At 45.7% G+C, this 15,905-nt stretch overlaps 2 protein-coding genes across 4 annotated transcripts; both read right to left on the bottom strand.

The window, feature by feature from the left end:
- Positions 1–750: 750 nt before the first annotated feature.
- Positions 751–3,835, bottom strand: SLC39A2 (solute carrier family 39 member 2). 2 transcript variants are annotated; one of them, XM_054448740.2, is made up of 4 exons: positions 3,059–3,835; positions 2,750–2,880; positions 2,456–2,506; positions 751–1,675 (listed from the first exon to the last, which is right to left on the bottom strand). In XM_054448740.2, exons 1-4 carry the CDS (start codon positions 3,171–3,173, stop codon positions 1,043–1,045), a joined length of 930 nt encoding a protein of 309 aa, XP_054304715.1. In that variant the 5' UTR covers positions 3,174–3,835; the 3' UTR covers positions 751–1,042. The 2 variants fall into 2 exon arrangements, with proteins under 2 accessions (XP_054304715.1, XP_054304716.1); XM_054448741.2 differs by having other exon boundaries at positions 1,607–1,675; positions 2,456–2,501.
- Positions 3,836–5,609: 1,774 nt separating this feature from the next.
- On the bottom strand, positions 5,610–13,336 carry METTL17 (methyltransferase like 17). Of its 2 annotated transcripts, XM_054449143.2 has the most exons (15): positions 13,194–13,336; positions 12,546–13,003; positions 12,240–12,393; positions 12,025–12,159; positions 10,413–10,494; positions 9,998–10,079; positions 9,424–9,497; positions 8,577–8,671; positions 8,022–8,092; positions 7,734–7,841; positions 7,405–7,473; positions 6,690–6,740; positions 6,349–6,432; positions 5,930–6,114; positions 5,610–5,855 (listed from the first exon to the last, which is right to left on the bottom strand). In XM_054449143.2, exons 2-15 carry the CDS (start codon positions 12,618–12,620, stop codon positions 5,750–5,752), a joined length of 1,371 nt encoding a protein of 456 aa, XP_054305118.2. In that variant the 5' UTR covers positions 12,621–13,003; positions 13,194–13,336; the 3' UTR covers positions 5,610–5,749. The 2 variants fall into 2 exon arrangements, with proteins under 2 accessions (XP_054305118.2, XP_063507437.1); XM_063651367.1 differs by having other exon boundaries at positions 5,610–6,114; positions 12,546–12,985; positions 13,194–13,335.
- Between the last annotated feature and the right edge of the window lie 2,569 nt (positions 13,337–15,905).

Genomic DNA, 15,905 nt, shown 5'->3' with positions numbered 1-15,905 from the left:
AAGTTTGAGATATTCCACCACCTCATGAGTTGGGGGCTATGCAATAGCCATCCTGTTCCTACCAATTCCAGCTAACCTGCTTTTGTATTTGTCCTCAGCAGTTTTTAAGAGAAGCAACACATTGTAGGGGTTACTTAGATGGAAAGACAATTGGTAAGGCAGGCAGGAGGCAAGCCAGTAAGTCCTGCAAGAGCCAAGTAATCACCCCAGGCATTTATTTTAATATCTGGCACCTTTCTTCCTCTCCAAGCACACGGCTTTTTAATCCCTCAACACAAGGCAGCTGGAAGGAGATAGAAGCTCAAAGAAGAGCAATAGTGTCCCTGAGGCCACACGGGGCTCTGTGAAAAAATAGGAACCTAATGGAGATAGGCTCCATTCTGCCTGATCTCCATTTAGCCTGGACATGTTATGGGTGGCTGATAATGGGTACTGGGAATGGGGTGGTTATGGTAAGTGTAGGAACATAATCAATCCACATCATTTCGGTTTTTAACTTTCTTTCCTTTTAAATGCTGGGAACTGGCTCATTTTCTCAACTACAGTGGGTAAGGTGGGAGGGGGTTGTTGGAATTTTAGCAAGGCTCCATGTCTAGGGGTGTGGCTGGCAACTGACAGAATGGCTAGGGGCCCTAATTCCAGAATAAAATACTGCACTCAACACTCATCCTTCCCATTGCCCATTCCACCACTTCCTGTGCCAGGTAGCTTCTAGGCAACCAGGAGAAATGAAATCCAGAATGGCTGAAGGAGGATAAAATGGGCATTTTATTACACACAGTAGCATAAATGGGACAAGAATAAAATCTGGAGTGTCTCTGTACCAATTCTCCAATTAATAGCTGCTCAACCTAAATATCTTTTTCTTAGTCCTGGGTGAGAAATGGGATCTCATGTAAAGGAAACCTGGGGTCCAGTCCAGTCCTATTGAATGCTATTTAGTCTCAGTAAAGAAATGTCTGAGGGCCAAAGCCATTTGGGAGGTGTCCCTGGGGATAGAGAGGTCATCCTAAATAGGTCCATCAGGAAAGCCAGGAATCTCTCAGGCCCATAAGGCAATAAAGGCCATGAAGGCAAAACCAGTGGCTACACAGCTCCACTTAGCTAGAGGGGCCTCAGGACTAGCTAGCTCCCGTGGAAGAATTTCTAGGAAGGTGACATACAGGAAGGTACCAGCTGCCACACCCTCTAACACAGCCTGGGCTAAGCCCCGCCCTCCTTCAGAGTCCCCTCCAGTCACAGCCAGCCCTACGGCTAGGCCCAGGGGGGACATGAGAGCTAATAATAGTATGGAGAACACTGCCCATCGTGAGCTGGTACCTAAATGCACTAGCCGCATTCCGACACCAAACACCACAAGCCCCTTATGAGCCAGGACAGCAAGGCAGAGCTGCACAGTAGCTGCTACTGTTGGCTGCAGCCCCACAGCTAGCCCTTCAAACACTGAGTGAAAGGAGAGTGACAGCAAGAGGACAAGGGCTCGGAGGGGACTCTTTGAGAGTGAGGGTAAATGTCCATGGCTGTGGAGTTCGAAGATATGAGCCCCACCCCATTCTTCCTCCTGCACCGTTGATCCTCCAGCAGCCCCAGGACAGCACTGCAATGCCAGCGACTCCAAAAAGAAGACAAAAAAGAAGCCCAGGGAGATGATGAGCTCTCCATAGGGATACTCCATCTAGAAACAAAAAGAAGGGCTGTGAGATGAAAAGGAAGGGTAGGCAATGCATTGGATGGACATGGAATTGGGAGATTGAACAGAATGAGAAAATGTGGTAACAGAACACAAAAAAGGGTAGGGGAAATGAAGCCAAGAGTAGACATGGACGTGCAACAACAAGAATGCCAGAGTGGGCCAGACACAGTGGCTCACGCCTATAATCCTAGCACTTTGGGAGACTGAGGCGGGCGGATCACTTGAGGTCAGGAGATTGAGACCAGCCTGGCCAATATGATGAAACCCCGTCTCTACTAAAAATACAAAAACTAGCCAGGTGTGGTGGCACGTGCCTGTAATCCCAGCTACTCAGGAAGCTGAGGCAGGAGAATCACTAGAACTCGGAAGGCAGAGGTTGCAGTGAGCCGAGATTGTGCCACTGCACTCCAGTCTGGGGGAAAGAGAGATTTCATCTCAACAAACAAATGAAAAACAACAACAACAAAAGACTGCCAGAGGGACTAAGGGACAGAATCTCAATAGAGTTAAAAACACGAGCAAATGATGTGAGGTGTATCAGAGGATCCAGGGAAAGAATGAAAGAGTAAAACAAGAGCTTTCCCTGGGGTTCTGTCAACTCAAAAGGATTGGGTTTGCTCCTGTTTTCCTCTACAATGTCTGAGCTAGGGAGCAGAAGGGATTCTTGGTACTCCTCATGTAGTCCTCTCAAAAGGGTCTGGATATGAAAGGCCTCTCTGGTTCTCCTTACTCTCCAGATAGGGGATGGTGGGAGGTACTTACATGAGCTGAATCAGCATCACCAGAAGAATTTCTCTCACTTGCTGATCTGTTCTAAGAAGAAAGCAGCAGAAATGAGATGTGGGATGGAGCAGCACAGCTTCCTGTGCTGTCCCTTCAGCAATTCTGTTTTCCTTAAAGCCTAATCTGACTTGCTTTCACCATCCCACACAAGAGCTGTCATTTTCCTTGTCATTCCACCCATGTCCTTGGCTCCATCACTTTCCCGCTCTCTTCCCTTTGTCCTGTTTATCCTTTTGGCCTCATAGACCTGCGGCTTGAAATCTCTGCTCTCACCTGCACCATGAACTTCTGAATCTGTGATTCAATTTCCTCCAGGGCTTCAGCAGTCATATGCATGAACCCTGCTCCCAGGAAAACACCAGCAGAAATACAGCCCAGGAGTCTGAGGACTCGCCGGTGATGACCTAATAAAAAGCAGAAGTTACAACCCACTTGGCACTGAGGAGACAGACAAAGGTGAGTAAAGAGCAGCAGGCAGCACTCAATATCCCAAGGTTGGGGATGGTGAGAATCAGAGCAAGGTAGCAGGACAGGGTTGAGGTGAGACTCAGGCTATGGAACAAAGATGGGGTAGGGCTATACCTCTGGCAGCATCCATCTGGAACCATTTGAAGCAGATGGGAGTAAGGCCACAGCCCAGAGTGAGAGCCAACAGGGCAAACAGGCAGCCAAGTTTTATTCCTAGTAGTTGCTCCATCTCTGGGGTGTAGGGTAAGCCCAGGAGTCAGAATGACAAGGGAGCTGTAATCTTTGGAGCAGGAGTGGTATCTTAGGTGGTCAACACTGGAGTGTCCACTCTCGTGAGTTTCAGGAGGCTGTTGGTATCTTCTTTCTGTGTTGCTTCTGCTTGTGCAGCATTGCAGAGCTGACAGATCCTGCCCCAGCTTCTAGCCCTCCCCCTGCATGGAAGCCCCTCCCCTGGTTCACGCCTTCCTGAGCTTGGAAACCAGAAACTCCAGACTCCCTGCCAGGCACAGCCCAGTGGCGTCTTCTCCTCCTCTTCAATAGCATGACTAATCCAAGAGCTACGGATAGTCTTAGTTCATGTGCTTGGGGTTGGTCTAATCCAGAATAGGAAAGTCTATGGTAGCTGCTTCCCAGCTATTTTGTACTGGGGACAATCTGGTCCTGTCTCACTCAAGACATTTGATCTAAGCCTTCCATACCCTCTCCACCTCATCCCAAGTCTTATAGGTTGCAATGCTGATACTTGAACCACCCGCTTTCAGAGGAGATTTGGGGCCACCTGGAGGTAAAGAGGTGGGGCTGAGAGGTGGTGCTGGTGCTACTCTGTGGGAACTAGTACATGAGGGAACTACCCTTTCCTCTAACCCCAGAAAAATAGCTCCGGGCATGGAAATGTCTAGTGGTAAGTTGATTTTTTTTTCTCTTTTGATTGGGACCAGTTTTGAGAGGAATGAGTTGAGATTTCTGGCATTACAACATTTATACTGTTACAACTTCTGACTGTGCCTGTTTCCTGGTAAGAACTGTGGAAAAAAAGACATTTAAGGTTTAAGACAAAGGAAGCTGCTCTAGCCCTGAAACAGCAAGGCTTAGGGGAAAACAGAAATGAACTGAGTAAATAGGAGGAGGATTCTACCTGGATACAGAGAGGTGGGGGTAGAAGATTCAGTTCTGATGGGAATCACTCTTGATGGAAATGTATGGGGCATTTCCCATACATACTCTAGGGTAGCTGAGGGACCCTGGGAAAGACAGAAGGGAAGGCGTTAGTAAAAGAGGTCAGGCAGCTGCTGATTCCCCTATTCAGGTGGCCCACATAACAACCGTGAGACCTGTTGAGCCAGTTCTCAGAGCTCTGGAGGCAGCTTTCCTTGCTACTCCAGATTATCTTCCTAGGGAAGTCCTGGCCTCTGGTAGAAGCAGTATTCTTACAGTGTTACTGGATGATTCTTACAGTGTTACTGGTCCTGCTGCTTGTGCTTGTGGTCCAATAATGAGATGCAGACAGACAGACTGGGAAAGAAGGGAGTTTATTTCTGCAACTGATTACAGGGAGGTCGGAGTAGCACACCAGACCAACTCAAAGTTACAAGCTTTTCTTTAGCTTTTATATACAATTCAAGCTCTATGACTACCTGCAGGAATGTTTCCTAATTAATCTAAACTAGGGGTCTGCAGATAGAAGTTTCTTTTTCTTTTTTTTTTTTAGAAACAAAGCAATAAATGATTCTATTTAGAAATAATTTGATTTAGAAATAAACCCATTCCCATTATTGCAGCATTATCATCAGTCACTGATTGCTAATGCTGTTTATGCTTCTTTTTCCCTGGGATGTCTGAACCTGCCAACTTTTCTTCCTGTTCTTCTATGTTCTTAGCAAACTCACATCAAGGGTGTCTGTTCGCGTTTGAAATTCATCGGCATCAGAAAGAGCTAACGTGTTGGCAATATCTGGAAAACCATCAACATGAGCATGGGACAGTTCACTTCGCTTTGCAGCTAGCTGATCCCACCATAGTGAGTACTTGCAGATAGAAGTTTCTTAATCTTAAGTTGGTCCTGGTATGGGTTGTATGTGCAGGAATGCTTTTATCACTCAGCTAGATCTGAGGTAGAGAAAGTATAGGTGGGGCTTTAAAGGGCTTGCTTTTTTTGTATTCTGGCTTTCATACTCAGACACCAGCTTCCCCCAATTCCTTATCCATTTTTCTTGCTTCTGCTTTAATGTTTGTACATTCATTATTATAGCAAAGGGCTTATGGAAATCTGGTTTTTCTATTTCTGCTTTAATGATCAGCTTACACATTCATCATTACAGCGAAGAGCTTATGGAGCTCTGAACTACCACAACAGGAGAGGGTGAGCTTGAGATTTGTGTGGGAAGCCTGGCACCAAAAATCTGAGGAAGCTCTTCATTACAGGATAGGCCAGGATAATTAACTATATCTTTTACATGTTTTTTTTTTTTTTTTTTTTTTTTTTAAGAGAGGACATCTTGCTCTGTCACCTATGCTGGAGTGCAGTGGTACAATCAAAGTTCACTGCAGCCTTAACACCTGGGCTCAAATGATCCTCTTGCCTCAGCTTCCTGAGTGGCTGGAAATGCAGGCACATGCCACCGTGCCCAGCTTCTACACTTTTTAAGAATCACAAAATCCACTTCCATTCTTTAAAAATGTATTATTTATTATTAAAAATCTCAAACAAACACAGACATATGGGGATACCAGCATTCCCCTCCTGGATACCAGGCAGCTTCAGCCCTGGCAGGCACGATAGAAGAAAATACTTGTTACACATCCTTGTCAACTCTCAGAGGGATCTTGAGCAGTAGACGGAGGAAACGCAGATGGAGTAAGCACAGGTAAAAGATCTCCCCAGGAGCTGACACGGGCACAACGATACAAATCCCTATGGAAACGAGATGCTAATGTGGGCTGCGGGTTCTTGCCACATCCCACTAATTTTGGTCACATCCCCCATACCTGCCGTGCCGGCGGGCTGTGATCACAGCATGCTGCATATGCCCATCTGGACAGCACAAGTGACAATGCACATGGCGAGGCCGTTTAAGGACAGGCTGAGTGATACGGGGCCAGCGATTAGCCTCCTCTGGAGACCCCCGAGCAAGGATCACCATAGAGAACTTTTCTTCCTTTGGTTTCTTGTTCTAAGATAAGGAACATAGAGACTGTTTAGAAGAAAAAGATATGGGAAAAAAGTTTGTAAAGCCCCTTCTTCCCCATTCCTGCAGTCCTTTTTTACAATGTATAAATCATATACATGTAGGCCCTAAAGTCTCTAGGCTGTTCTACGAATTATCCAACTCCTCCTAACTCTGATTCTTTTTCTTCCTGTTTTTCCAGGATGTTTGCTTCCTGCTGCAATAGCCCCAGGTACCTACCCAGCTGAAGGGGATGGGATGGTATGCCTGTGAGAAGCTACAGGCCAGGTTGGTCAGCTGGGGACAAGGGAGTTCATGGGGACACTGTAAACACATAAACAAATGAGGTAAGACAAAACAGCCATCAGCCACAAAACTGAAAAACTGAGAATAATAGAGTCAAAAGGGGCCAGGGAGAAGGGAGGACAGGAGCAGTGGGTAGGAAGAGCCAGGGGAATCATTAGGTAGGAACTGGATAGGAACACAAAGTAGTGGAGAGTGGCTTAGCTTTACCATCTTACTTTTCCCGGCCACGCCTAAGTTCAGATCTGTGTGGTGGGACACGTAGAAGTAATACTCACCGGGGCAAAGACAAAACCAGGTCGAGGGTCCAAAGGTGACTTCTCTTTTCCCTGAAATCAAAGGAAATAAAAGAAATAAAGCTGGGCCAGGGGTCTATTTTCATAATTCAATCTCTGCACTCAGTAAACTGAGGACTCCTTTAACATTCAATTCTAATAACGATTAAGTCTGTCCTTTGAGTTAAGCTGGCTGCATCTTTAATACTCCAAACAAAGAACTTTCTCTTTGCTGCAGGAGAAAGGCAAGAACTTGGCACATGGTACGGTGCTCTCCCTTGTCAGCAACCTCCACTCTCAAAAAAATCCCACTCCAGGACAATTAAATTTATGATTATACACTGGCTCATACCCTCCCCCAGTGACAAGGTTCTTAGCTCAGCAATGCCCTAGATTAGGAGTCCGCAAAGTTTCTTTTAAAGGGCCAGAGAGTACGCAAAATCTTTCTCTGTCCCAACTACTCAACTCTGCTGTTTGTAGTGTGGAAGCAGTCACAGACAACAGAGGCACAAATAAGCATGGCTTATATAAAAACAGGTGGCAGGTCAGATTTGATCCACAGGCTCTCATTTGCCAACCACTGCTCTGTATCATAATGACTTTATATGCCCAGTTTCCTGAGAGTCACCCTTGTCAATATATGACAGTCTCTTTAGTTTTCAAGAGAGTAACAGTAATTCGTGACATATGGGTGGGGGAGTGAGGGAAGAAGCCTTACCTTAAGGACCAGATCCCTGGCCTCCATGAGAAGGCTGTGCCCAGCTTTTGTTCCATTCTCCACCAGTACCTGCTCACAAAAGGGGAAAATACGCAGAAGACTTAAATTACATGAAAGTGTAAATATCAGTAGCTCTGTAAGAGCAATCATAGAGGGAGGAGTCCTAAAAAGAAATAGGCATTATATAATCAGGATGGAGACCCTCAAAGAGGGATAAAGAAACCCATAAAGGAGAAAAATGGTGAAGAATAAAGACAATGAGAGAAGCAAAGGCATGAAATCCATGAAGCTGCTTTAAGACTTAAGGAGAACAAGGAATTTTAACTCACCAGGAAATGACCTGTCTTACGCCATAAGGTTTGAACTACCTCAGTGCGGTCAGCCTTGCTGGGCAGTTCACTTAAGGAAAAGGCTGACACTACTACATCAAACTGCACCTGAGGACCAAGACAAAGAACATGACCAACTCAACATCTCTGCATCCCAAGAATACAACAAAGTCCTAGCCGCTAAATTTCTTTTATTTTCTAACACTCAGTGCTGGGCTGCAAAGCTCAAGCCATAGTTTTCCATCTGCCACATTCCATATTTAGAATATTCTAAACACTGCCACTTGCCTTGGGTGATACAGGTAGAAACTGTCTGAAAAAGACACCTGGAATATAAGGCTCCCCAGATTCTGAACCACCTGTGGAGAAAAGAAGAGGCAACTGTGAGTGTGTAGGAAGTTAGGTATAAACTGAAGAGATATCCAGATAAGAAACATGGCCCCAAGAATAGGTAAAGTGTATATCAAAAAGGGCAGGGATGAGCCAGGTATGGCAGTGCGTGCCTGTAATCCCAGCTACCCTAGAGGCTGAAATGGGAGGATGGCTTGAGGCCAGGAGTTTGAGACCAGCCTGGGTAACATATGGAGACCCTACCTCTAATTTAAAAAAAAAAAAAAAAAAAAGGGCAGGGAGAATATTAGGCCTCTTGTCCTTTGATTCTTAACCAACCCATCCTTGGTCCAGCAGAAACCTCTAATACCACCCTTTGCTTGACTTTGACTTTAAAAGTAAACCAGATTCATCTTAATTTTTACCCTCTTCTCTACTTCCCAGTAAAACACTTTTACTAGTACCCCTTTGCTTTCTTAACTCTCTCAACTTTGGAAGTGCTCTTGCACTCACCTTTCAGTAGTTTTTCTGCCAAAACCAACATGGCAGCTGATCTGTCCACACACATATATTCACGTAGGCTCTGGCCCCAAATACTGTGAGCAGCCCTAAGATGGCAAAACTATTATAAATCACCAATTCCCATGACCAAGAGTCATCTCTACAAGAGACCCATTTACACCCAACCCCACCCCTGGGAAAAGAGAGTATTATGTTAAAATACTTGTATAGTTAGTAATAAAATAACTAATAGTGTTATTTTCTTGTTTTATTTACAACTCCTAAAAAAAAAAAAAGGTAGACTCAGCTGGGCAAAGCGGCTCATGCTTGTAATCCCAGCACTTTGGGAGGCCGAGGCGGGTGGATCACAAGGTCAGGAGTTAGAGACCAACCTGGCCAATATGGTGAAACCCCGTCTCTACTAAAAATACAAAAATTAGCTGGGTGTGGTGGCGTGCACCTGTAGTCCCAGCTACTCGGGAGGGTAAGGCAGGAGAATCGCTTGAACCCGGGAGTGGAGGCTGCAGTGAGCCGAGATTGTGCCACTGCATTCCAGCCTGGGTGACAGAGTGAGACGCTGTCTCAAAAAAAAAAAAAAGGTAGACTCAAAATACTATTTGTAGGCAAAAAAAACTTTGATAATTCTTTTTCTTTTTAATTTTTCACTTGACATTTCTTTAAGTTCTGGCCCCAATCCATATACCTTCTTCTGCCTTGCCTAATCTGATGCAAGAAACATTATAGATTCCCAACTTGCCTATTCTCCCTCTGGTTTTCCAGTCTGTTAATTTTGGAGTGGTGTAAGTATGGCTTTCTAGAGCTAAAATTGACCAAGATAGGGCTGAAGAAAGTTACTCACCAGGTGACAGAACCAGTACCTGAGCCAAAGTCCATCAAAGTCTGTGGCTGAAATGCTGGATTTCGAGCCCGGATCTGAAGAAATATACAACATCCCACAGTAGGGTAATTAGATACTTATTTAGGACCTTGATAAATATGAATTAGGAGGCTACCACAGAGGATGTGAGATGTGAATGCCTTTTGAGATTCAATAAAAATACCTTATGGGATAAGAATCTCCTAAAATAGTGATTCTAAACCTTTCTTGGGTCACAGAAAGCTTTCACAGGATAAAGAGAACGTCTTTATTTTGTGTTTTTTTTTTTTAAGAGATGAGGTCTCACTCTGTCACCAGGCTGGAGTACAGTGGAGATCACAGCTTACTGCAGCCTCAAACTGGCTAAAGCAATCCTCCTGCCTCGGCCTCCCAAACAGTTGGGACTGCAGGCAGGAGCCCACTATGTCCAGCGGAGATCCTCTTTAAAAAAAAAAATGCATATGCAATGTCCCAAAAATCCCCATCCTAGAAAACTACTTTATGAATAGGGAACCGATGGTCAAAAAGTTCAGGTTGGACGTTAAGGGACTTTCACCTCATGGAATGCTCTGGAGACTGCTGCAAAGCCACCATCCAGTCTTGCTGCCATATACACCAGGCTCAGTCCCTCAGTGTAGCTGCCATTAAAATCAGAGTCGTACATACTAGTAAATAACCTTAATCCCATAGTTACCTTCTAGATTTAGAAAATGACATCTTGGAAAGGGATCTTCCAGCTCAGGCCTTTCACTCCCCAATACAAAAGGGTCCTGGGGAGAGTTACAAACACTAAATTTTCAAACTTCAGTGTTTGAAACTTTGTACTTTAGCTTTTTCAAATACTAAATTGATCCTTTTAAGGTCAGGTGATGTAAAAGAAAATACTAAATTGACTGTGTAATTGTACTCCCCCAACTCTCTCTCTAAAGTCTGCCTTTTCTTTCTTGTGCACCTCTTCTAGGCCACCTTACCTCAGTTCTTGCCAATGGTAGGTAGTTTTACGTAGTGCATGTAGCACTGCTCCACGAAGTTTCTCCTCTGTCTGAGATAAGTCTGTGGTGAGAACAAGGACTGGAAGTCAGGACCTAGGGAGAACAGGGCTCAGATCCAGTATCTGAATATACTGCCCACCCAGTCCTCCCCGACTCCACCTAAGAAAAGCCTTAAAGCTCAAGAGAGATGACAAACCTAGAGAAAAGTTTCAGGCAAGAATTAACAGTAACAACTACCACTGACAGATTGTATCAGATAGCATTTTGCTTATAAGAATGGTTTATTCAGCTTAACCAATCCTGTCCCACAGGTTTGTTTTACGTTAAAGGAAAGTGTGATAAAAATTTAAAGGGTAAGCTGGGTGCGGTGGCTCACGCCTGTAAGCTCAGCACTTTGGGAGGCTGAGGCAGGTGGATCACGAGGTCAGGAGTTCGAGAACAGCCTGACCAACATGGTGAAAACCTTTTTCTACGAAAAATACAAAAATTAGCCGGGCGTGGTGGCGTGCACCTGTATTCCCAGCTACTTGGGAAGCTGAGGCAGGAGAATCACTTGAAACCGGGAGGCAGAGGTTGTGGTGAGCTAAGATCGCGCCACTGCACTATAGCCTGGGAAACAGAGCAAGACTCTGTCTCAAAAAAAAAAAAATTTTTTTAAAGGGTAGGCCAAGGACATTATTTTTTGGATTTCTTCACTTCTCCAAAATTTAAGGTTTTGATGATCTCCACTATTCCTATGGAGAGGAAAGAAATGTGAAAATCTAGGTCTCATGACTGTTCAGTTCAGTACTATTTAGCAAGTATCTATTGATCACCTACTGTGAGCCAGGTACTGTGAGGTGTGCAGGTAATGCAAGATGAATAAATGGTAGTGTCAAGGAGCTCACAATCATGAAACTAACTTGATGAATTATATTTACCCTCTTATCCCAGAAGAGGGTTTCAGTACTGGGCAGGGACCATCCAGGGACTTTATTTTACCTGAATAAAAACTTAGAAGGTCCTAATCCAGTGGACTTGCAGGAAAAAAATAAATATCTAGATTTTAACAGTATATTGGTGGCCAGGCGCGGTGGTTCATGCCTGCAATGCTAGCACTTTGGGAGGCCAAGGTGGGTGGATCACCTGAGGTCAGAAGTTTGAGACTAGCCTGGCCACCATGATGAAACCCCGTCTCTACTAAAAATACAGGTAGCCGGGTGTGGTGGTGCACGCCTGTAATCCCAGCTACTGAAGAGGCTGAGGCAGGAAGATCACTTAAACCCGGGAGGCGGAGGTTGCAGTGAGCCGAGATCGAGCCATTATACTTCAGCCTGGGTGACAGAGCAAGACTCTGTCTCAAAGCAAAAACAAAACAACAAAACAAACAAACAAAAAACAGTATACTGGGACATTCTGACCTTTACCTAAGCAATCTCTAAAATAATCTACCTTCTTTTAGTAAGGCATCATTGTAACAACTGCTGCTCTGGTTAGAAAGTCGAATAAGAGACTTCAGTATCTGTTTGAGAGACTGTAAAATTATTTCTTACTCTTCATTTCTAACCGATATTTCAATCTCGCCTACTTTTTAATTATTCTTAAGTCCTACCTGGGTTTTCCAGGAATTTTTTCTCAAGATGCCTAGCCCGTCTTTGCAACTCCTCTGGCTCTATAGGCAAATGTCTGCTCCAGAGATAACTGGTCAGTGTTTGCACCTGATTCTCCATAGTGGGCCCAGCGCTCTCTGTGGGCCAAAGATGAAAAGCAGAATCACTTGCATGTAGGTCCAGTCCCGTTTCTTCTCGCTCTCCCGCCGTTACTCACCAAGTAGCAGTAACTGGGCACCGTTAGCCAGTGCCTGTGGCAGCCGCACGTGCGGCAGCTTTAGGATGCCAGGGTGCTGGCGATGAGGCCTCTTCTGCAGGAAACCGGACTTGTTATCTACCTGGGTCACTCCAGGTACTAAGGCGGCGAGCGCCTGCAGGCAGAGAAAGGTAGGTTGATTTCCTGGCAGAAAGGAAAGTTGCTGGCGCTCGCTAGGGCGGGGGCTGCCAGGAGCGCTCCTCCTCTGCGCGGAGATGTCTCTCCAGATCCAGAGTCTCTCCGACAGCAGAGAATGTAGGCACTCACCCGGGCCTGGGGAGCTACTCCAAGGCCGGGGCACCATCTTCCTAATGTCAGTAGACACTTCAGTGCCGCCGCCATGGCTCCGGAGGCGAACCGGAAACGGAAATACAGGTGCCTGTGACCCTCAGTCCCAACGCCGCAAGGAGCAGCCTTCGCAGAACTTCTCCCGACAGTTTCAGCCAACGAGAAGAGCGAGTGTTTGCCAGCAGCCAATAAGCAATGGTTATATAAATAATCCTTGAGGCGGAAACCGTGTTTGGGCCGACTTGAAGGCTGCGTTGGGCCTAGTCACCGGCGCCAGAAATCAAGAGGGTGGGGCGGGGCGGGAGTGGGGCGGGATGGAGTTGGGCGTGAGCGCGCCAGCAAAGACTGTTTCTGGGAGTACTGACTTCCTGTGTTCTTTGCATTCCTCCGCGGAGAACTCTGAGTCTTGGGTTGTTTCCCTGTGTGAAAAAGGGAGACTGCAGTAACGGAAAGAAGAGAAAAATCAGATTTAAGCGACTGAAGATAACAGAAATTAATAAATAATTATTGAATAGTTAATAGTTTGATAAATATTAAACCTAGTTAATAGGTTTATTTATTTTTTTACATTTGTTAATTTCTCTTCAAATGTTACCAGTCTTCTTAGTAAGCTAACATAACACTTACTGAGAACACCTGTGTGCTAGGTACTTCAGGGAAAAGGACTGATCCCCACTTCACAGAAAACATGGTTCTGACGGGGACCCTCCTGCGTCTGCTGTTACATCAAACTGTTTCCCCCAGGCCCAGGAGTTATACAGAAGCCGTCTGATTACCTGAGGTGCAGAATCTCAGGTGGGTCCAGCCACTATTGTGATGTGATAATGTAGCATAGGGGAATGGTCTCCAGAGTCTACAAGCTCATCAACACCTTCATTCATCAGAGCATCAGAAGGATAAATGGCATATGCAAGGCCATATCTACTTTCGGAACCTGACAGTGGACAACTGCTACCTCAGTCTCCGAACACTTGAGCTCACCCACTGTGTGATTTCTGTGGGCTCCTGGCCCCCTAATTTCCGTTATAGGTTTAGGATGTTCTCCCAGCACATCCACTTGACCTGTGTGTGGAACCAGCCAGTTCATCTGGAGGGCTAGATTCCTGGGTCATCAGGCCCTACCACAGGTGGTCCAGGGATCTCAGGTCCCATCACCCTAATTGGACTTCCCTTCTGTGGTCCTCTACCTTATTCGACTTCTTCCCCAAATCTGCAGCCCTCACCGATTGCAGCCTGCCAGCTCTCTCAGGGCTCCTCATCTCGGGGTGAGGTGGGGTGAGGAGACATGGGTGGACAAGGGGAGAAGGGCCACTGTGCCTCTTCCATGCGGAACCGCCCTTCCTGTAGATGAATGCATGGCCAACTGACACATCCTAGGCTGACACTTGCCTCTTTTCCAGCTTTTCCTCAGTCCTCCTTTTACCTGGGAATCTTTCCTGGGTGCTCAAAAGGTCACCACAGTGACCTCTACCCCTCCAGTGAGAATGCTCACATTCACAGTCGTGATCCTGTGTGTGCCCTGGGCTGAGGACTCTGCCCTAGAGCTATCTGAGGAGTGGAACCATTAAATTGATACCTGTTGGTGATATCTCTCCAGACTATCAACAAGTCCACAACCCAGGTAGTCTCAAAGGTTCTCACTCCTGAAGTCATCCCTCATTTTTTGTGCTAGTCTTGCCCAAATGCCAGGGTGCTGGCGATAGGGCCTCTTCTTGCCCAAATGCAAAGATAATTCTGAAGATTGGGCCATACTAGATGTGTGTGTTGGAAGATCTGCCAAGATTCTACTGTCAGCTAGTCAGAGCTCTTGAGTAAATCCCTCAGCTTCTTGTCCTTAGAATTCTATTCATATAGCTGAGATCATGTCATGGCTCCAAAAGCCACCATCCAAATTATGGGCATTTGCTGCCCATAAAGCTTTGTGAAATGATTCCTTGTAGGAAATTTATCCAAGGGAATCATCAGATCTCACTTACTTTCATAGTAGTTCAACTCCAACGCGTAAGCCACCGCGCGTATGTGGGGGCTTCACACAATGTTTGCGCTCCACACAATGTTTGCGCTCCAGAATAAGAGAAGGAGAGAAGAGAGAAAGGGATGCAACTTTCACCTCACTGGGAGTGAATGAATGGCCTCTTCAAACATGACCTGTCTGGGATTCTGTCATTCTAGTTCCCCTGCAGCAGTAGGAGCCATCTTGACTTTATCTCTGGATCTCAGTGTCTGTCTTATTCTGTGCTTGGGTTTTAGTAGGTTATCAGTGTTTGCAGAAGTGACCCTTCCTGATTTGCTGTGGGCTGTGAAGCTCAGTGTCCACCCTTTTCCCTCCGTAGGCCACTGGGAGGACAGATGATGCTCAAGTTTCCCTTTTTCCTCTTGGTCTTATGTCACTTACTGCTTTCTTTTCTTTTTTTTCTAGCCTATTGTTTTCTTTTCTTTTTAAGACAGGTGACATTCTGTCACCCAGGCTGGAGTGCAGTGGTGAGAACATAGCTCACTGCAGCCACACATCCTAAGTTCAAGCGATTCTCCTACGTCAGCCTCCTGAATATCTGGGACGACAGGTGTATGCCACTGTGCCTGGCTAATTTTTTATTTTTTTGTAGAGATGGGGTCTTTCCATGTTGCCTAGGCTGGTCTTGACATCCTGAGCTCAAGCGATCCTCTGGCCTTGGCCTCCCAAAGTGTTGGGATTACAGGTGTAAGCCACTGCGCCTGCCTTATTCTATTGTTTCCTTTCTCTCCCACCCTCCCACTTCTTTTCTTCCTCCCTTCTTTTATTCCTTCCTTTTTTTCACAACACAAGATATCTTCTAATGTAAATATTTGATTCTTTATGATTAATTAAAAAAAGACTGGGATGCAAACCAGAATCAATCACATTTTTTTTTCTTACTCCTTGGGGGCTCATTTGACACTTGAGTGGGAAAGAGGCAGATCCCAGGTGAAGCCTCAGTCTCTTGGCCTAAGGCAGGGAGAGAGGCATGAGTCAGATCAACATGATGATTCATCTGAGTCTGAACCATGAAGAAACTCACGGATTGTACAGGGTTTTCTGGTGCAGTCGGCTTCCTTGTGTTGTGACTTGGCTGATTAACTCATATTCAAGGCCAGAACTACTGCTGCTATTGAGACTAATCCAATTACAAAGTATTTTGCTTCGGGGCAGGGATCTTCCAATTGGATCTGATCTCCTTTGGCAAAAATCTATGTTGAGGAAAGCAAGGAGGTTCTGGAGGGATTATAGATTTTTAAAACTGGCTCGGGCAGACCCAGCATGGCTTCCTGCAGATATAGGATGGGGGATCACCACAGAGCAGTGTTAGTCTTGGCATGGGA

The sequence above is a fragment of the Pongo pygmaeus genome, chromosome 15 (assembly GCF_028885625.2).
Source record: "Pongo pygmaeus isolate AG05252 chromosome 15, NHGRI_mPonPyg2-v2.0_pri, whole genome shotgun sequence".
NCBI classification, from domain to species: domain Eukaryota; kingdom Metazoa; phylum Chordata; class Mammalia; order Primates; family Hominidae; genus Pongo; species Pongo pygmaeus.
Note: the sequence above shows the minus strand (reverse complement) of the source record. Positions and strands in the feature narration are given on the sequence as shown.